General features: G+C 52.2%; 6 protein-coding genes and 2 non-coding genes across 8 annotated transcripts; 6 read left to right on the top strand and 2 right to left on the bottom strand.

Annotated features, from left to right (window-relative positions):
- Window positions 1-1016: 1016 nt before the first annotated feature.
- On the bottom strand, window positions 1017-1925 carry BO66DRAFT_377338 (UbiA family prenyltransferase; the record flags this gene model as incomplete). Its single annotated transcript, XM_025645745.1, has 1 exon — window positions 1017-1925. One exon carries the CDS (start codon window positions 1923-1925, stop codon window positions 1017-1019), a length of 909 nt encoding a protein of 302 aa, XP_025502254.1.
- Window positions 1926-4729: 2804 nt separating this feature from the next.
- Window positions 4730-6854, top strand: BO66DRAFT_455057 (GMC family oxidoreductase; the record flags this gene model as incomplete). The annotated part of the gene is made up of 4 exons (XM_025652054.1): window positions 4730-4936; window positions 4998-5715; window positions 5826-6264; window positions 6419-6854. The coding sequence occupies 4 exons, from the start codon at window positions 4730-4732 to the stop codon at window positions 6852-6854; spliced, it is 1800 nt and encodes a 599-aa protein (XP_025502253.1).
- Window positions 6855-7658: 804 nt separating this feature from the next.
- Window positions 7659-9549, top strand: BO66DRAFT_455055 (vanillate O-demethylase oxidoreductase). The gene has a single exon (XM_025652053.1). It carries the CDS (start codon window positions 7712-7714, stop codon window positions 9401-9403), a length of 1692 nt encoding a protein of 563 aa, XP_025502252.1. The 5' UTR covers window positions 7659-7711; the 3' UTR covers window positions 9404-9549.
- A 1795-nt stretch (window positions 9550-11344) lies between these two features.
- Window positions 11345-12026, bottom strand: BO66DRAFT_429885 (uncharacterized protein; the record flags this gene model as incomplete). Its single annotated transcript, XM_025650487.1, has 3 exons — window positions 11810-12026; window positions 11557-11732; window positions 11345-11482 (listed from the first exon to the last, which is right to left on the bottom strand). Exons 1-3 carry the CDS (start codon window positions 11955-11957, stop codon window positions 11345-11347), a joined length of 462 nt encoding a protein of 153 aa, XP_025502251.1. The 5' UTR covers window positions 11958-12026.
- A 1024-nt stretch (window positions 12027-13050) lies between these two features.
- On the top strand, window positions 13051-17860 carry BO66DRAFT_440043 (ATP-binding protein; the record flags this gene model as incomplete). Its single annotated transcript, XM_025651214.1, has 9 exons — window positions 13051-13923; window positions 13989-14193; window positions 14249-14960; window positions 15043-15181; window positions 15262-15440; window positions 15504-15559; window positions 15634-16884; window positions 16951-17042; window positions 17117-17860. The coding sequence occupies 9 exons, from the start codon at window positions 13051-13053 to the stop codon at window positions 17858-17860; spliced, it is 4251 nt and encodes a 1416-aa protein (XP_025502250.1).
- A 572-nt stretch (window positions 17861-18432) lies between these two features.
- Window positions 18433-18831, top strand: BO66DRAFT_440042 (uncharacterized protein; the record flags this gene model as incomplete). Its single annotated transcript, XM_025651213.1, has 2 exons — window positions 18433-18622; window positions 18770-18831. 2 exons carry the CDS (start codon window positions 18433-18435, stop codon window positions 18829-18831), a joined length of 252 nt encoding a protein of 83 aa, XP_025502249.1.
- Window positions 18832-18876: 45 nt separating this feature from the next.
- On the top strand, window positions 18877-18948 carry BO66DRAFT_t220. The gene has a single exon. It is a non-coding gene; the product is annotated as a tRNA-Gln (tRNA).
- A 19-nt stretch (window positions 18949-18967) lies between these two features.
- On the top strand, window positions 18968-19039 carry BO66DRAFT_t221. Its single transcript has one exon. It is a non-coding gene; the product is annotated as a tRNA-Gln (tRNA).
- The last annotated feature ends 1029 nt before the right edge of the window (window positions 19040-20068 follow it).

The following is a 20068-nucleotide window of genomic DNA, read 5'->3' as shown; positions in this document are numbered from 1 at the left end:
ATTATGTGACTTATAGTTTGAAAAAAACCCGAGTACCAGAGAGCTGTAAATAAGACAGTCTAGACGATCGCGGGTCATATGCGCAGCAATCACAATAGTTGTCACACTTGACAGGGGTCAATTCTGCCTTGTCCAGCCTGCAAGGCGAGCCCACTAAGAGCACCAATCTGCGGTACCGTGCATGTATTAAGATTTGAGGGGCCTGAATTTGGAGATACACATTACACAATTGCCCTTACACTTCTGATTCTTCTTCTTCTTCTTATACTTCTTCTCCTCCTCGTTCCCAGCTTGAATCAAGCATGAACAAATAATTATATGCTCTTATAGCAACACCGAGTGGTCCACAGGATGTATTCCAAGGCTCAACAAGCTCTCCGGGACTAGCCGAACCGCTCGCCCCACCCGCCCGCTGCGAACAGGCGCATCTCTTACAACTCGCTTAGGCCTAATGGAGGCACGGGCGCCGACCTCATCTAACACAGCCTCCAACAGATTTTCAAAGCTCCACCTCTCACCTCTGTACCCATTAGCCTGCAGCAGCAGACACAGTCCACACTTACCCAGTTAACTAATCTCAAGAGGGTATAAGGGAAGAGAATCAATTGATTTATTCTGAGACCATATTTCTCCACAGCAACAAATTCACAAGCGCCCAATCTTTCAAACACCTCAGCCTGGTACGCCTTATTGTCCGAAGGAAGACTCGTGCCAGGGGTGGGGACTCTTCCCCTTCCCCTCCCTCTCTTCCCAAGACGTAAACTAGACGACTTGAGTAGACTCGACTTGACTCTCCAGCCTACCCATCATTGTTGGTAATCAGCCTCAAATATCTATTATCACAGTAGTGTCTATCCCCTTACAAGCACCTCGAACTCACATTTATCTCCTCGGTTACTTTATTATTTGATTTGCAATGCATTGACCTATCAGAACATCTGTCCTTATACACAATTCCCAGAGCCTACCTAGTACACATTTCGCAGGAAGACGAGATTGTCTCACACTGAAGTGGCTTAGAGAATACGCAGAGGCATAAGAAAAAGTCCAACGAGCCAGAGTGGGTAAATCTTCCACGACCTCCGATCTCCCTCACGACTTTTGTTCCAGTAAAACCCCCAAACCACTATAGTGCCCGCAACGCACGCGGGGATGCAGGAAAGCCATGAGCGTTCCGCCGAGCCCACATCCCAAAACCAACAGGACAACGCTGTCCACGCTATAATTCCCACTGCCAGGGCAGACCGAGCATTTCCGTCTCCAATCAACAGGGGCACTGTCCTTCGACCGGTGGCTCTATCTCCATCAATGTCCCGAAAGTCCTGGGCGTGGACAGTGGTCGTAATTGCCCCAGCGAGAACAAGGAGCCACTTGAATGCTTTCATGTCGTCCGAAAGAACGGAGCTGTTTGTTGCAACCTCCAGTGGACCAGCAAAGAAGCACGCGAACCCAATCCCATTCAGCAAGTTCTTCAATAGTGGGCTCGATGCACCGTTCCATTCGTTGTACCACAAGCAGGAGATTGCCTCCAGAAGACAAGGCGCAACACCCCCCATGGTGCCTGAAATTGCAAATATGGCAGGATACATGCAATATATCAGCACTTTGGCTTGATGCGGAGTTATCCGGCCGGCTGAAAGAGGTCTCCAGGGCTTGTTGATCCTGTCCTCCGAGATGGCAGAGGCAGAGCGCTGATTATGGAGGGTGAAAAGGAATAAATTGCTCCATGACCAGAGAAACATTTGAGGCAACGACACCAGTATTTGGCGGAAAGACAAAGAGGCGCCCATGCCGAATTCAGACGCCACAGAGGCATTCAATGCTCCAAACAAAAGCCCCAGGCAGATAATATCTTTGATATTATCGCAGACAAATAGATGGGCCGTGTATGCATGATAGAACGATGATGATAGGAAAGACGCCATGGTTGTAGATATAATGGAAGTCAGTGAATTTGAGAATAGGAAAAGTGAAGTAGTGTCTTTTAGCCAGCCGTCGTGTGCCAGTATCCATAGTCTTGACTGCCTTTTATCCAGAGCCGCAATCGATCTCAGTGTGATATGAGGCTAGCTCGAAAGCTAGTTCAGATGTCACGCAATATACAAAACGTCTCCATACCCACTAACAAGGAGACAATCCTTCGGGGTGGATCTATATGACAGGCGGATAATTCTATAACAGGCTGGGAACCATCCATGTCTCCATTACATATTTGCTTTCGCAGCCCACGTCTATTCTTCTGACTTTGTCAAAGTTAAGATAGATATTTTATCCATTCTTGAATTGTTTTGTCTTTGAATAATGCCATGTGAATAATCCAGAGGCAATAGCTTTGTCGAGATGTTTAACAAGAGCCCAACCAACGTAGCTCAATCTCGGCCTTTGAAGTCAAATATCAAAACAGTCATTTTAATTTCTCAGTCTACAACTTATCTGTTCCTATCTGCTAGATCCAGTTAGGGGTCAGCCTGTGTCGGCTAACCACAGCAGACCCATCTTTAGTGTTGAACTTGAAAGGGAAACTAGTATCCGGTTTGCTTCCTCGTTCAAGTGCTTACCCCTGATACTAGTAATCATGTTTCTCGATCTTCCCGGATTGCCCTGGGAGTTTGTCCACAAGGGTCTCTGTCTAGCGGTCTTCCCCCGCCCCCCTCTTTCTTTCTTTCTTTTTTCTTTTGGGAGATATTCTCAAGACTTTTTTTGTACAGATCTCATTCAAAGACTCTGTTTGAGGTTCTGTCCAGTAATAGTTTCGGCAATTCTACCAGTAATACCATCAGATGTCTACGGGGCCTTAACGGGGGTCCTTTATGGGGGTTCTCTGGGGGGCTCGGGAGGGCTCGGGAGGGCTCGGGAGGGCACTACTAGGTGGGGCCGCTAGCAGGAGTTAGAGAGTCAGGCCAGATTAAAACCACACAGCGAAGACAAAGCATTTCCCGAAAGACCGTTTGTTTGTAGATCTTCCATCCATTTGGAATGGTGGGGTCTATTTTCCGTATATCGTTCTGATACGAATTCACTTGCTTACGAAAACATATGACTAGCTATCGCTTTCACCTATGAAGGTTTGGCTTATGACCTAAGGGGGACCAGACTGCGGCAGTGCCACTACTTCTACACAACACATTTCAAGTTCTTACTAGAACACCATTCTTCTTCGAAAGGGTTACATAATTTCAAGTATCCTCCCTCATCACGAATTCCACAACTCGTGATAAATTTCAAAATTGTTTAAAATCCAAGAAAAATCTTTGATTGGGACTTGAGGTGACTGCATTACGTATTGGATACTTCTCAACTATTTTATCTAATCTTTGAAGCAATTATCTTGTGCCTTTGGTGTTGAAACGTCGTTTGTAATATATTACAAGTTGTGAAATTTGTGGGGAGGAAGAGTAAGTCATTACTTCTATGTAGGAATATATTACCATTTACTATAAATATATGAAACATTTCATAACACCTCTGCAAGTAAACAAGTAAGCAAGCCGGCAAGGCCTTTCACAGCATACAAACAAGCAAGTAAACAACCAAGTAAAATTGTTTATAGCACCCAAACAAGCAAACAAGCCGGCAAGGCCTTTTACAGCACAGAGACAAGCAAACAAGTCAGCAAGGCCCTTTGCAGTACACAAATGAGCAAGCAAGTCGACGAGACCTTTAACAGCACCTGCGCAAAAAAAAAAAAAAAAATAAGTAAACCCTTATAAAGCATCTTTTTTTACGATTCTCACAACTGTGTAATTTCTTCCTTTAGATTATAATCAATTCCAAGAGCTTCTTCAGTTAGAAATAATAGTTTTATCTGTGAGTTGTATGTAAAATCAGCAGCCGTTCCGGAAGTGCGTGGCCCCCTCTAGTCTGTGCTGAATCGGCCGGGAGGAGCCTTGAGTACTCCAGAATTCCATGCATGGGGCCATAATGCATACCACTAAATTGAATAGGAGTAGAATGCAAGCGGCCAAGATGCAAGGGGCTAGATAAAGGCTGTGATTGCTGCGAGCCACAGGATAGTCCGGGCGTCTGCATAAGGCTGGGATTCTGAGAATACATGTAACCGCCGGTATTTCAGCTCACCTTTATACTGATAACTCATTGTCAGGTCAATAGCCTTGTAGGTGTGTGTATTAACTACAACCTAGAGTCCTGTTATCGGAAGGCGAAATAAGCTTTTTTCCGGAAGAACTTTCGAGGTCTATTCTCATTATTCTAAAGTTCATTTCCCTAAGTTATAGGTACTCTGAGGTTAACCCTATTTATAATTCGATACAATCCTCTATCCTCCGGGTTCGAGGTTACCCTCTAGTATTGATACGGTAATATATCTGTATAAAAGCCCGCAATGAATATCTCAGACTTCGGTTTCATGTTACGTGACTAGCGGTTAAAACTCATAGTGGGGCAGAAGCGGGTGATTTGAAAATGAGACCATAAAGATCATAGACATGCTAACTGCATTGAGAGGCCGGTTCAATTTAGTACTTTTGGGCGGGGTAGAACTGGCATTTGTGGGACTCACTATAGCATCTCTAAGTAGTATCGCGCTAGGTGGTATGGATAAAATTTATTTCCTTGTTTACTTTTAGATAGTACTGATGTGTATATATGTTTCTATCTCCTGTCTCCTGGTATCTCTTTGCTCGGTAACAAGCTACTATTTGCTACGCTCGCAGTCCCTTTCTTTCCATACTTTCGTCCAATCTTTGTCCAAGTCTGCATACAGAACAGAATGGCTACCGCATATGATTTTATCATTATTGGCGGCGGTACAGCTGGCCTGGTGGTTGCTTCTCGATTCAGCGAGGACCCCAGCCTATCTGTCCTGGTTCTTGAAGCGGGCGCCGACATGACAGCAGATCCTCGCGTGAACATCCCCATCTTTTATGCCGCACTCCTTGGCTCTGATGCCGATTGGAAATTCCAATCTTCCCCTCAGGTAAGAGCCGTCTCTGTCTCCAAAAAAAGAGTGTGCTAGAACTGATTCATCATTCTTAAAGCCGGGCCTCAATGGCAGAGTGCTTGGTCTCAACCAGGGCAAAACACTCGGAGGATCCAGTTCGTTGAATGCACACGTGTTTGTTCCTCCTTTCAAGGGAGCCGTTGACGCATGGGAGGAACTCGGTAATCCTGAATGGAATTGGACTATGTTAAAGGACTATTACTCCAAGGCCTATAACAGTCCGACCGTAGCACAGGATGCGAAAGAAAATCTGGCGATTGAGGATTGGCCTGGATTGAACGAAGCGAAAGGTCCAATCCAAACGTCTTTTGGTAACGAGACACACCCTATTCGCAGGGCATGGGCCGAACTGTTCCGCAGCAGTGGGCAATGCAATGCCGGTGATCCATTCACCCACAGCTCTGTGGGCTCATTCAGTTGCCTTGCTTCTATTGACTCGCAGGGTAAGAGAAGCAACTCTGCCTCGGCCTATTATAAGCCTGCTGAGCTTCGACAAAATCTCCATGTTCTTACGAACTCATTTGTTGAGAGAGTGCTATTTGATGAAGGCAAGGCCCCCAGAGCTATCGGAGTCGAGTACCGTCTCGATGGTGTCTCAAAGATTGTTCAGGCAAAGAGAGAAGTTATACTTGCTGCTGGTGTTTTTCAGTCACCTAAGATCCTCCAACTTTCAGGAGTTGGTAGAGCAGACCTTCTTGAACAGCATGGCATTGATGTAGTCATGGACCTTCCGGGGGTTGGGCAGAATCTCCAGGGTAGGTGGACAGTACCCAATCCAGCACCGGCTCTTGAAGAACTTGAAACCATCTCTCTTTTTGACACGGATACTCGCTTTGGGTTGAGAATTAACATCTACTATTTCTAGATCATATGATATCGTACACCGCATTCCAAGCAAAGCCTGAACTTGAGACCAAGGACTCTCTGGTCAGACAAGAGCCTGAAGCCATTAGTCAAGCAATGCAGGAATACGCCGCCACGCAATCTGGGCCCCTAGCATCACTCGGAGTTTATACCTACGCCTATTTGCCTCTTCCCGAACCGGACAGAACTGCTCTTCAGGCATTATTCACGAACGAGACCCCTGAGAACTCCCAGCACAGGGCAACACAAGCCTATTTTGACATCGCCAAGACCACCGTTCTTGATCCCAAGCAACCATCAGCTGCGTACCTGTCCGCCTTAGGGCAGACGAATTATTCCAAAGACCTCACGGACGGGACTATTCCAGCTGCTTCGCCTGGAAAGTTCGTCACGCTTGGAGTCATGCTCTCTCAACCGCTTTCCCGCGGAAGCGTTCGTATGTAAGTGATTATCCTTTTCTGTTTGCTGTTTCCCAGTTTGAGTTTGAGAGTCACTTTTTACTCCCAATCTTTCCCATTTCACATGCCACCCTCCCATACCTCTCGCCCCCTCACAAAACTGTATATCCATCAGATCTGACGAAAAGGGCCCAAGAACCTGCAACAACCCTGAGACGCCTCCAATCATTGATCCTGGGTACCTGTCGAATCCGCTCGATCTGGAAGTCATGGCACGACACTTGCTCCGTATCAAGAAATTGGCCGAGTCACCTCAGCTTGGGGAGCTGCTCGAACAACCACTGAAATTCCGAGACCCAGATGCAGACTTCCAGGGAGACTTGGATGCTGCAAAGAAGTATGCTCGGGACAATCTAGTCTCCATGTGGCACTTTGCGGGGACCTGTTCCATGCTTCCTCGCGAAAAGGACGGAGTGGTGGACCCCAATTTGAAGGTCTATGGTGTTGAAGGCCTGCGGGTTGTGGATGCGAGTGCTATCCCGCTCGTAAGCACAGCGAACCTGCAAGCTACTGTGTACGCATTCGCGGAAAGAGCCGCAGACCTCATCAAGCAGGACCGGGAGATCAGGTAAAGTAGGCATGAGAGATGCCTACACGCAGAAGATATGTGAAGTGGACAATGGACGAGGATGGGCGGACTGCCTAATCACCCAGGATTCTCACCTTCCGTCGCGTAATTCGCGGGTGATCGACTAGTCACGCTTCACTCCTCTCAGATTAACTTCACTATCTTATCCTCGAATACCTCTAGGGTCTGCAATTAACTACCGGAGACTACACTTCGCACACAATGTGGATCATTTTATGTTTCTCGAGTAGAACAAAACCCCCTCTTTTCCCTCCGTATACCATCCCGCGTCAAGATGGGAATACTTCGCCCTGCGACTTTTTTTACTTCGTCCGCTCAAGGGTTTACCACATCCATGGCATTTTTCGATGCTCTCGACTTGATAAGCCGCTCAAGTGGGAGATGAAACCCCGTTTTAGCTGTTTTGAGTGCTGATAGAGACAAGCATCTCAAGACTCCTAGTTGCGTTATACCAGATTTTAGTTGCGTTATACCAGCAAGCAAGACTGCCCTGACGAAGCACGTACAACCATTGAAACAATTCTCAACCAGATTTCATAAGAAGCTGCGAATTTCTCGTGTTGTGCTCCACTATTTCTTTTACCATTTTTCAACCACAATGATACGCAGTCGGGGGAACGGGGGAAACGAAATGTGGACCGACGCTAGTCCCGGTCTGGTGAGCGGGAACAATGGCGGGGCCGTTCTTAAAACCTAGTATCTATCGCATGGACCGTATACGTAGTTGGATTTTGATTTGAGAGCCAGTATAAAGAGGAAGCTGCCAGTCCTCCACCGCCCTTCCATCGGAGAAGAAATGCAAAGGACCTTTAACAAGCCTAGGGATAACAAACTCACGCCATGACCAGCATCGACTTGTCACCCATTCCCATTCCGCCCCCCACCCTCCTTCAACAAATCCGCACCTCCAAGCTCCGTCCCTTTGGTCCCGTTCTCTCCGGGATCGACAAGCAACCCCACCGTGGGCAAGTCTACGTCTCGACAATCGGCCTGGAGGACGACGAGCATGATCTGACTTTTCACGGGGGTATCGACAAAGCCATTCACCAGTACTGCGTGGATCACTATTCCTACTGGGCAGACCGGTTCCCCGCGCGCGACGTGCGCGCGCGCTTCGTGCCCGGTGGCTTTGGCGAGAACCTCGTCGCGGACGGCTGGGATGAGCGCGCCGTCTGTATAGGGGACTGGGTGCGCATTGGCCCTCCGGGCTCTTCCTGTACTGGCGGAAGCAACGGCTGCCTTCTGGAGGTCAGTCTGCCGCGCCAGCCGTGCTTCAAGCTGAATCAGCGCTTCGGGATCAAGAACTTCGCGCCGCGCACGCACCAGGAGGCCAAGACCGGATGGTACTACCGGGTCCTGGAGGAAGGATGGATCGAAGAAGGAATGGAGATCCGGATCGTTCGGCGGAGCCACCCGCGGTGGTCGATCGCGCGGCTGCACCACTACGTACACCGGAACAAGACGGACATGATGGTGACGCAGGAGCTCATGGCCATCAAGGTGATCGGCGACGAGTGCAGGAACGTGTTCGTCGACCGCTGGCGAAACCAGCAGGCGAAGGAGGCGGCGGCCCGGCGTCCGCCGGCACCATGGAGGAAGTTCCGGGTCACCAGCCATACGGCGGAAACGCCCCGCATCGTCCGCCTGGAGCTAGAAGCAGTATCCCCGAGATCCCCGAGGTCTGCGCCCACCGCCATCCCGCCCGGCAGCCATGCCCTGATCAAGCTTCCGAACGGCGTACGCCGCCCCTACTCCATCGTCCACGGCCACATGGATTCCTTTGTGCTGGGCGTGGCCCTCGACGAAACCAGCCGCGGCGGATCCAGCTGTATCCACCAGTCTCTCCGACGCGGGGATACGGTCGAGGTGGCGGAGATCACCCACGGCTTGCCCCTCGACAAAATGGCCTCGCATCATATCTTCATCGCCGGCGGCATTGGCATCACCGCCCTCCTGGCCATGATGAAACGACTCCAGGACACCAACCAGGACTACCACCTGCACTATGCTGTGCGCACGGCCACGGACGTCGCCTTCGCCACCCTGCTGGCCGACCTCGAGCCTCGGGTCACCGTGTACGACAAGTCCCAGGGCCAGCGCGTGGACATTGCCACCATCCTGCGCAGCCGGATCTGGAACAGCCACGTCTACGTGTGCGGGCCCCAGCGCATGATCGATGCCGTGGTTCAGACCGCCGCAGCGGTTGACATGGCTCCGGAGGAGGTGCACTACGAGCTCTTCCAAGGCGATACTACCTTCGGCGACCCCTTTACCGTGGAGGTCATCTCCCCAAACCGGAAGGCAGAGCTGCAGGTTGGCGCCGAGCAGTCGCTCCTCGATGTCGTGCGAGACGCGGGGTTCGAGATTGGTAGTTCCTGTGAAGTCGGCAACTGTGGCGCTTGCAGGATCCCCGTTCGCTGCGGAAGGGTGCAGCACCGGGGCACCGCCTTGACGGAATCGGAACAGAAGTCCGAGATGTTGGCGTGCGTCTCCCGTGGCATCGGTCACATTGTTGTTAAGGTCGATGATTAATTGAGCGGGCCAGCATCGGCTTTCAAATAAGAATTATGTTAAGAGCGGAACCGGGGGTGCTCGAGTGTTGGATGGGGAGCTATGTTCTTCCATGAAGCAGGAGACAATTCACAATTCTCGGTGCTTTGCTTTCCCGGTAAACTTTGGGATTTCGACTGTCAACGACAAGCTTACGGGGTGGCTGCACAGTTGGATATATTGACGAAAGATGTAGCTAAGCATTGGAAAAGAAATTCGGCTACTGTGACTAAAACTAATATAGATTAAGGCTCCTTTTTTTTCTTCTTCAGAAGTAAACTTCTATAATAGCTACTCTTATCCTAGCGACCTGTAAGAGGCAGGAATTGTAACATATATACCTTCTAGAATCGCCACACTGGTAGTGTCCAGGACCGATGCCGCCCACACCAGTCGCATTTTGCAGGCACCTTCGAGACTCGCCCTTGATATAGACATCCGACCACGTCGACCTGCTGTGGCCGCAGGTGCCGCATCTGGTGCCTGCCCAGCACACTCTAACCCATAAGAGTATATATATGATCTCAACTATGTCACAATTCCTACAACGTCCGAGAGAAGTAGTGGAGGAGAGGGAAACAAAAAGGAAAAAACATACAACAGAAGGGATTCGCTGGTGGTCACCCACCCAACTACTAACCTCCCGGCGTGTGGCTTAAGTACGGCTGAGCGGACGGGAAGCCCTGTTTTCCACACCCTGTGGTCGTATGTACCGACTATCCAAAGGGAATAAAAAATATCCAATAACTGCCAGACGGAAAGGGCAAGGGACTCGCAGAATCACTCTTTTTCGAGGCAATCGGTCGGTCGTCGGACCATGGCTCCCCCCCTCCCCCATCCGACAGAAATTTCCTTGAATCAAGTCTTGAAGCACATAATTCTATGCATTTCCCGCTCTTAGCTACCAGGTTGGAATATATATATCCGTACTCGGTGGGGATAGAGCCTGACTTACTCGTTTGGTCAGGGATTGGGGCGCCGGGGCGATCGCATCTATGACATCTCAACCTAAAAATCTGAACCCGGAGAAGAAGAAATCAATAAGAAATAATGCACGTCCCGCAATATAGACGTTCATAGTAGCAGCGAATTGACTGGGGAATGATCACAGTCCCTGCAAATCAAGAAGCGCATTTCTAAAATTTCTATCGTGTGAACAGGTGCAAATGCCTATCCTTGGTCGGAAGTATATATCTCTCGTCACATCGCGCTCTGAAAACAAATGCCTGGCTGATTGTATGATATGGGGCTTGCAACGCACTGGATGTTTCTCATTGCAGAGCTTGAATACTGCCCATCAAGCATCTTGATTACTATTCATATACACTGTAGCGATGAATTGCCTACCCACAAGCTGCACCTACCTTCTGTCGACTCTCAGTGCCTATTATACAATGTCTTGGCGCTGGTACACATCCCTGGGGTTGACAGCCCTACTGTTGGGCTGAGGTCAACTGCTTTATGTGGTCATGGTTTATCCCAAGCCGACGTGCTGAAATTCACTCTCTTGGAGATGCGACGTGATGTAGCGACCGAGGGTCAGCCTATGCCCAGAGAAAGCCACGGGAGCTGTGACCGTGGACGGGAAGTAATATTCTCCCACCCGCACTATTCGTGTTCGCCAGCACGATCAGTCGCAGGCATCTTGTGCACACTCTACGGCTAACATCTTTGCTTGAATGCTAATGGAAAGGCAATTTTTATGCAGTAAGAACCGTGCGATTGGAAGTAGAAAACTCGCGGCTCTGCAGAGCAAAAGACATAAATCGACAGAAACAGAAACCTAGACCTAAAGCAAGGGCCAAAAACCACACTCGGAAACGATCGATCAGAAACTTAAACAAGACAAAGCCCCCTTGCAAATCTCTCCTCCATCTCTTCTACCACGTCTCTCAGCGGAAACAAACCACCCATGCGCGGCCTCTAAAAGTCCTTGAGGTAGTCACCGATAAAGTGCTTGAGGATATCCTCGACCTTGGAGACGTCGGAGTATCCGAGGCTGATGACGAAGTCGGCGCCCTTGGAGCCCAGGGAGGTCAGGGTGTTCTCCATGAAGCGGTGCTGGGAACGTGTGAGCTTATACAGAGTGCAGATGCCTCCCCATTGGGGCAAAGCCTTGATTGAGGGATACCCACCTGATAGGGCTTGTTGGACTTGTCGTGGTAGACCAGGAAGCGGTTGGTCTGGTCCTTCTTCTGGCCGTACTGGAACTCGTCGCTGACGACGACGGTGAGGTCGTCGCCGTCGACCTTGCGCGACTTCAGCTGCTCGAGCTTGCTGGCCTGCACGAAGATGACGCCCTGGTCGCCAGCTGGAGGGATGGGGGAGTTAGTCTGTTACTAGCGTCGGTGGCATGGAGCAACGGCTCTGAGACGGATTGAAACATACAGGTGGTCTTGTTGGTCCACTTGCAGATCCAGTAGTCCTCGTGACGGTCGCGGAAGGTCTGCTGCCACCGGACGGTGATCTTCTTGCCCTCAGCGCCGCCGAGGAACTGGGTGGGGATGGTGATGGTATTTCCCTTGGAGACAGGCATGGTGAAGAAGTGAGGATGGGATGGTAGATCAAGGTGTCTGAAGAGAGTAGGTTTGAGTAGTTGAGAGGATGAGATGGAAGCTGTTGTTGATGAAAGACTACCCAATGCCGGGGAGTTTCCCCATAATATAGAGCCATCATTCAGCTGGATTGAGAGAATGGCGTGCTGGGGAGTCGGCGATGCCGAATCGCACCATGTGTCCCTCGTCGTCGACTTGGAGCTGCAGGCAAGTCAACCCGAGTCGTTGCCTGGAAGGGAGATGGACACAGAGAGCGCAGCTGAGGTTCAGCCGCAATTCAGCTGCGCCGTGTCGTGAAGCTATCGTGGGGATTGCGGGTCAAGGAAAGTATAGACGACATGGGATCTTGGATGGGGGATCGGTGGTTACTGCCCGGGCCGGTGCCAAGATTCGGGGGGCGAACCCTAGCGATCGGCAGCAATTTCAGGCGAGCATCACTGGGGCAGCCCGGACACCTTACCCTAACCGGGGGACCGCCGTGCGAACTACAGACCCACTTCTCCGGCCGGACGATCGAGACCAGGTTTCCCCTCGCCAGAAGACCGTACCGCCACTGTGGCTGGTCAGTCGGACGGCCATTCTTCAGGCAAGCCCCCCAGCCAAAAACGGTCATACATGCCGACAGTGACTCGCACAATCGGCCGTGCCGTTCGTGAGGACCTGCCTCGGCTCTGACTTGCCTCCGTGGGGTCACAGCTGCAGGAACCATTGGGGTAGAAAGTGCCGACTTGCTTCTTGGCGCTGGTCAATGGTCAGCTGCACGGATCTAGCGTCGGTGCATGCACCAACATGCGTGGATATGGGTAGCCGAGCCCATGTGGTCGCCTTGCTACTCGAGAGAATCGGTATCCATGCTTGCAAATCAATCGCTGCGCCCCTCGAGCGTAGGTGCTGCTCTACTGAAACGCGTCCGGTAAGCGAACACCGGCCAATCCCCCCTGAGCGAGACAGGAGTTGCAGCAGCAACGGAGGCAGTCACCCGATGTCGCAGCGTTATAAACCACACCACAGACCGGTCAAAAATCCACACCAGACGAAGAAGTTCTCGAGCCCCAGACAATCCCCAACAGCGTCATGGCGGGCGACGATATCTGGGAGGATGAAATCTTCGCATCCGTGGCTCGTGACCGGTCCAACCCTACCTCCCGCTCCTCCTCCACCGTATCCCCCGCCGACCAGGCCGCCCCCTTCTTCCAGTCGGTCGGCGACGTCAGCCTCAGCGACGCTCACGTCGCCGCAGCCGGAGAAGAGGGCGAGCCCAAATTCACCGGCTGGGATGGGTTCTGGTCGGATCCGCTCTTCGAGAATGTCGCCGGTCGGCGCGACCGCGCCGCGGGGCAGCAGGACCGCGAGTTCTGGAAGTATGAGCTGGACGAGGCTATCCCGCTGTCGAGTCTCTTTCCCTCTCTCGACTCCGACGCGTGGAACGAGCTGCGGTTCCGCAAATCGGCCGTCGAGTTCTGGTCGCGGCCTATTGGGACGGAGCCCGCCGGGCTGTACCTGCGCACCGAGATCGAGCTCAATGGAGCGCTAGACGGCGTGTTCCAGGTCTTCCGGACCGTCCTCGGGGAGGCGGTGCAGCCCGTCCTGCGTCTGTCGGCCTATCTCGGAGTGACGATGGAGCAGGATCAGACCCTGGCCATCGACGGGGTTTCCCTGTCCGGCAGCTTGATCGGACTGCGGACGCCCCTGCCCCCGGTGCTGGAGCTGGTCACCATCCTGTCGGTGGGCTTGCGCCTCAACGTGGGCAGCACGACCAATGTGGTTGGGGAGACCAGCACGGTGCAGACCGGCGTCTTTGGCGATCTTCAGATCCAGTTACCGGGCCTGACGGGGTCCTTGCAATTGGAGTATGAAGCGGATCTCTCCGAGGATTGGCTGGAGCTCAGTATGACCATCCCGGGCAACAAGAAATGGGAGAACGCGCTGGGAGCAGACTCGTTCCATGTGAGACGATCCCGAGACCTGACCTTCCGTAAGAGTTTCCAAAGCTAACACCCCGCACTCACCAGCTGGACGAAGTCCGATTCTTCGCAAAGATACCTCTTCACACAGCCGCCCCAGCAGACACAACAACCACCTCTGGGGATATCAGCTCTGATGTTATCGCTCGCCCCGACCCGCAAGCCCTGCTTTCCATTGCCGCAACAGCCAGATGGAAAGGCTCCGACGGGGCAGATGTTGGCCTGAAAGGAGTGATTGTCAAAGGACGACCCGGTGAGTCTAAATTGCATCTAAGCCTGGTTTGCCGCAAAATCTGATGTTCAGTCAGATCTCTCGTTTCTGGAAGGCCATATGGAAAAGGTCACGTGGTCCGACATTAAGCGCCTCTTCAGCGATGTGCACGGCCGAGATCTCGACGACACCGAGCATGAGATTACCTGCGAGAATCTCACGGTGCGGATCTCGCAGGCTCAGTTCCTTCTGCAGGGGTCCTTGACGATCAATGGTCGAGCGCTGGCCAAGGCCACGATTGCGATCACGCGGGCAGGCATTGCCATCACGGCCGAGGTGGACAAGTGGGAGGTTGGCGACGGCCTCGTGGTCATCGAACAGGCCGCACTGACCTTGCTGGTGGGCAGCGGCGGCGACAAAGACAGCGGTGCTCCGCGTCAGCCGGAGGATGAACCGCCCACTAAGAAACGGCGGACTACCGGCGGTCCGGAGAAGGAGAAGAAGGGATGGAGTGGGTCCTTGGAGGTGACCGGTCGAGTGCTCATCCACACCGATGGACAGCAAGGCAAGAGTGGACAGCCGCCGGTAGAGGTGGATGTTACGCTGGCCATGGGCAAACAGAACCAGGAGTGGTTCTGGGTGGTGTGCGGCCACCTGAAAGCCGATCTCTCCTTGAGTCGGTTTGTGTCGGCCATCGACGAGGACTCGGACATCGATCTGCGTCTGAAGGAGATTTCCTTGATTGCTTCGAGCACGAACCGTCCGGCTTGTAGTCTGGACACAAATGGCTATACCATCCAGCAAGGCAGGTTATCCCTCACACGTTCTGCCCCCTTGCGAGGTGGAGACTAACGGCACTGTCGTGAGATTAGGGTTCTATCTTTGTGCCAGGTTAGAGCAGGTACCGCTGCTGCAGATGGGCGACATGGTGAAGAAGCCCGCGGCGGGAGATCAATCGTACCTCAGCCTGGGCTGGGCTAAGGGGTCTAGCATTCCTTCCGTGTCCATCTACTTACCTGAGTCATTGAAGGTAAAGTGTTCCACATTGCTGCCCTGGTCCATGGGAGAACCTGAGGTGCATTAAGGCTAACACAGTGGTTATGCGGGTAGATCGAGCTGGGGCCTCGGTTCCGGTCTCGTCGCTTCCAGCTTTCCCTGGGTAGCTCCGCGACCGGCGGGGTGGCGTTCGCATTCCGCGGCATCTTCGACGTCAAGGTTGGCGACGACAACAGCTGGTACAAGTTTGACCTGAAGATGGCCGTGGATCCGATCGGTGCGGATGGCGAACTGTAAGCATGCGAACCTGGATGTCCCAGTGCCATGGATAACCCTAACCCTTTTTGCCATTCTAGCTTCTTCGACGGCAATATCAATAATCCGTTCGGCCTGTGCAAGCGATTGACGATTGGTAAGCTCATACTGTTTCTTTGTCTTTGAAAATGTGATGGACCAGCAAGCTCACCAGACCTTCTCTACTTTCAGGACCACGACTGGGCATCGGACTGAAGTTCAACTGGGCCCAATTAGCCGCCTCGGGTCTGCCTGTCGGAGCTGGCATCAAGGGAAGCCTCTACCTGGATGACAACGTAGACAAGCCCTATGACCTGGTGCTCTATATCTGCGAGGATCCGCGTGACATGGTCATCAAGGCCGAAGCCCCGGCAATGGACTACACCGAGATCATCCAGTTCGTGGCCGCAGCGATGGATACCCAGATCCCGACGACCGACGTGACACTCTTCCGCTTCCAGGACGTGCTCATCTACGCCAGCATGGGGGCCACCTTTGGCGGAGAACACTATCCGGCTGGCTTCCGTTTCAAAGGCGGGCTGACCATTTGCGACCACGAGGCCGCCATGGACGCGTCCCTGACCACGGAGGGTCTGCGGCTCAAGGCGTGGCTGCAGACCTTCCGACTGGGGCCGCTCAGTGTCGGCGGAGATGTGGTCCTGCCGGGCAAGGAGGGGACCTTCGCGCTGCTGGACATGGAGCTGACCCGGGAACGGCAGGCGTTTGTGCTGAATGGGTTCGTGGAGCTCTTCGACCTGCGCGCGGCGGTGGACGTGCATATCCAGCTACTGCCCGCCCCGATATTCTACTTCACCTTCGAGATGCAGTGGAGTACCTTGCTGGCTATCAAGGCCAAGGCCGAAATGATCGGGGGCACCAAGCTCATGTGCAATCCCCGCGAGGCCAGCTGGGAGGTCAGTGCCGAGTTCGAGCAGACAATCATCCAGGAGATGGCCCGCAGTTTGGAGCGAGCTCTCAAGGCCGTGCACGAGAAGGTCGAGGCCAAGATCAACGGTGCCAAGCAGGCGGTTGCGGACGCGGAGCGAGTCTACAAGGAGAAGATCGCCAAGGCACAAGCAGCTTTGGAAGAGGAGCGGGCCAAGTACCAGGCCGAGAATGACCGACTAGACCAGGAGTTGGATCGTCTGGAGCGGGAAACGCAGGCCCGGTCTGCCGTCCATCGCGACGCGGTCTTCAAGAAGAAAAAGGAGGAGTCGTCCGCCGTGGCAGAGGCCGAGACCGTCCGCGACCACACCATCCACGAGGCTAGTGCGGAGGTCCAAGAGAAGGAACGGGCCTTGAACAACGAGGAATCGCGGGGAACCAGGGAGCACAACGACGCCATCTCCGACCGTGAACGGAGGAGACAAGAATTCATGGCCAAGTTTGGCGATGCCGAAGCGGCCGTCCGGCGCGCGCGGGACAACGTGGCCAATGCCAAACGTAAGTGGAATGCTCGCCCGGTCTCTCTAGTGTATTAAACTCTAACCCGGTCTTTCCACTACTCAGGATCGGTCGAGAATCTGCGCAGTCAAATTGACAACCTGGAAAACAGACTCAGTGGGCTGCGATGGTTCCAAAAGGCCCTCGCCTTGGATACAGTGCGTCTTACCCTAGCCTCCTTCCTGTTTGCCCTCTTGCATCTCACTGATGCTTTCTCGCTCGCTCCCAACAGCACCTTCAGATCGCCGCCCTCGGGATCCAGTATGGAACCGCCAAGGTAGGTCTCGGAGTGGCGGACGGCGCCCTCGAGCTAGCGCAGAAGATCATGCAATCTCAACTATTCCACGACCTCACCCAGGCCCTGCACCACGCCTGCGAAGCGGTCGAAACGATCAAGCGGCAGGTGGACAACGCCATCAACGCCGCGCGGGACCACCTGCACAACGCGCAGAAACTGCTGGATGTCGCCAAGTCCGCCGCGCAGGGCAAGTTCGACGAGGCCCGGCGGCAGGCGCGCGAGATGGTGGACACCGCGCAGAAGATCCACGACGACTACGTGGAGAAGCAGGAAAAGGAATCGAAGAAACTCCGCATTCAGTTGCAGCAGCTAAAGAATAGTGGACTGAGCGCGGGGGTGTCGCTCGCTGAGGGAGTGCTGGAGGCGGCGAAGAACAACAATGCGGCCTTCCTCGCGGCGCAGGCCGGCCTCGATGCCGTCAAGGTCGTCGAGGGCGCCATCTACGACACGCTGCGCACAATGATCGAGGCCGCAGCGACCCTGTGTGATATCCGCGTGGTCAGGCTTCGGGGCACCATCACCGCCAAACCGGAGGAGCAGTCCGCTTTCCAGATCTATCTGGAGGGCACGCTGGTCGGACAGGATTTCAAGTTCGATCTTGTGTACTACCCCGGCAAGACGATTGAGTTCTTGGAAGGATTGGCCAAGGAGGCAATGGGGCACCTGAAGTTGACTTAGTGCTTGCGCTGAAGCGGGGACTGCGAAGGACCATTTCTGTAATTATCATGCACTGCTCTTTGTAGATTAGTACGGCAACAGGATAAATTATTAGCTTATTGCTATGTGTTTTCGCACCACAGTGACTACTATTAAAGGTTGGGCTAGTTGGACAACTTCTTAGGTACCAATGGTGAGTGTAATAAGTTTCACGAAAGGGCCGTCGAGAAAGGTAACAGACGAGAATGGGAAGCAGCGGCAACTTTACTACTTCATTATAATTATTATTGGACTGAGAGAGTTGATTTTAAATTATCTAGACCTAAAGTAGATAGTCTTGATTTAGTATTATAGCTTAGCACCAATAGTACATCATTCATTTTGTACTAAATATTATCTTTGAATTAGCTCTGAAGAAAAATCAAGCAACCAGCCACTTCTCAAAAGAAAAGATGACAAAATTCTTGTATATCTAAGATAATTATTCGTCTTTTCATATGATAGACTGATTTTGATCAGAACGTTCCTTCCCTCTTCCGCGCCATTGACGGCCGCATCTTGCGCCGGGAGCCCATCCTACCCGCAAAGCGCGAATGGACCTGGGACAGATCACCGAAGCCAATCAACTAAAAGCTCGAGTCCTCCAGGGTGAGGACATCTACGATACAACGGGTGCAGCCAATGTGACGGACGAGATTGTCAGGGTCCAACAGACCCTCTCCCCGCTGGTCCCCAGCGACGTCCCCATTCTCCGGTGCGTGGGCCTCAACTACGCCAAGCACAGTACGTTACTCATTCTCCTTCGTGATTTACCCCCCTACTTCACAAGAGAATAACACAGAGCCATCTCCGCGATCGACAGTCAAAGAAGCAGGACGCAAGCCCCCACCCTTTCCCTTCATCTTCTTCAAGCCGAACACCTGTGTATAGGACCACGGCGAACCCATCGCGATGCCGCCCATCGCCCAGATGACCAAGCAGACTACGAGTAGAAGTTGGGTAGTATTTGTTATTTTATTTAATTATTCGTGTTAACAGGTTGTGTAGTGTAATGGTTAGCACCCAGGATTCTGATTCCTGTAATCCCGGTTCGATCCCGGGCACGACCTCGTCTTGACTCATTTCCACGGTTGTGTAGTGTAATGGTTAGCACCCAGGATTCTGATTCCTGTAATCCCGGTTCGATCCCGGGCACGACCTTTTGTTTTTTCTTTCTTTCATTAATGTTGCATGTCAAATCCCTATCGAGTCTAATGATGGTGGCAGATCGGGAACTTGCGGAAGACTGTTGCTTTCAAGTCGAGCTGAGAAGGACAGGCCCAGACTATTCTTAAACTTGAAGATACTAAGTATTATGATTCGGTATTATGGACAAATAGACTAGCGCGTACCACATCACATCTCCCGCGTTTTCTCTGTTGCCTGCTTTCTTTTCTCTTTTCCTTTTTTTCTTATTTTTACCTCCTAGGGAGGGGTCATTTTTGTTCTGCTTTGGCAAGTATAAGCTCCATGGCCATATATTCTCCTATCATAACCGATCCCGCTGCCACAGCAGTCACTCAGGGTTGTTGCACCGTCTATCCAGACTCTATCTAGGTGATTGGTTAGATCCCGCCGAGAATTCGCCTCGAGCTGGGAGACTTTGTTGCGCGACCTGAGGGTGGAGTAATATTCATCTCGTAGTACTACATGGGTTTCTGCTATATCACTTTTTCGTTATGCCAACTCTTAAAAAGCGATCAGGATTAGATGGGCGGCCAGGTTGGACGGGCGAGCTATGTCAAGGTCGATGTGCAGGATAGCTGATATGAGATCCACGGACGGCTCTTATCGATGGGTGTCCCGCTTGGCAACCCATTTCAGCCTTGAAGTGTGCGCTAAGGATGCTATGCTACTGATATTCAAGAGATCATCAGAGGCCGAACTGGAGACTGGTCGCATTATAATGTTGTCTTCCTGTCTTCATGACTGATATATCTAGCCTGTTTAGCTGATTCTGTGGATGTGATGCGGCTGCCATTGTACGGCAATATTGGTTGGTTCACCACCAAGCACAAAAATTTATCGGGGACCCAAGCTCGAACATAAAAGCTTAACCGAAGACATGAACAATGCGGTGTGTTTACGAGAGTAGCCGTTAATGCAGGCTCAAGCGACCATTCTAACCACAATTTGAGAGGGCGATAAATTTCAGATACTACTTGAAATCTGTATAAAGCTCTCCGGAAC

This window comes from Aspergillus aculeatinus, assembly GCF_003184765.1.
Source record: "Aspergillus aculeatinus CBS 121060 unplaced genomic scaffold BO66scaffold_34, whole genome shotgun sequence".
In the NCBI taxonomy this organism is placed as follows: domain Eukaryota; kingdom Fungi; phylum Ascomycota; class Eurotiomycetes; order Eurotiales; family Aspergillaceae; genus Aspergillus; species Aspergillus aculeatinus.
This window is presented reverse-complemented; position numbering and strand designations above follow the sequence as displayed.

Excerpts from the sequence above, each read along its gene's own strand:
- BO66DRAFT_455055 (XM_025652053.1), top strand. The coding sequence starts at position 7,712 with ATGACCAGCATCGACTTGTCACCCATTCCCATTCCGCCCCCCACCCTC.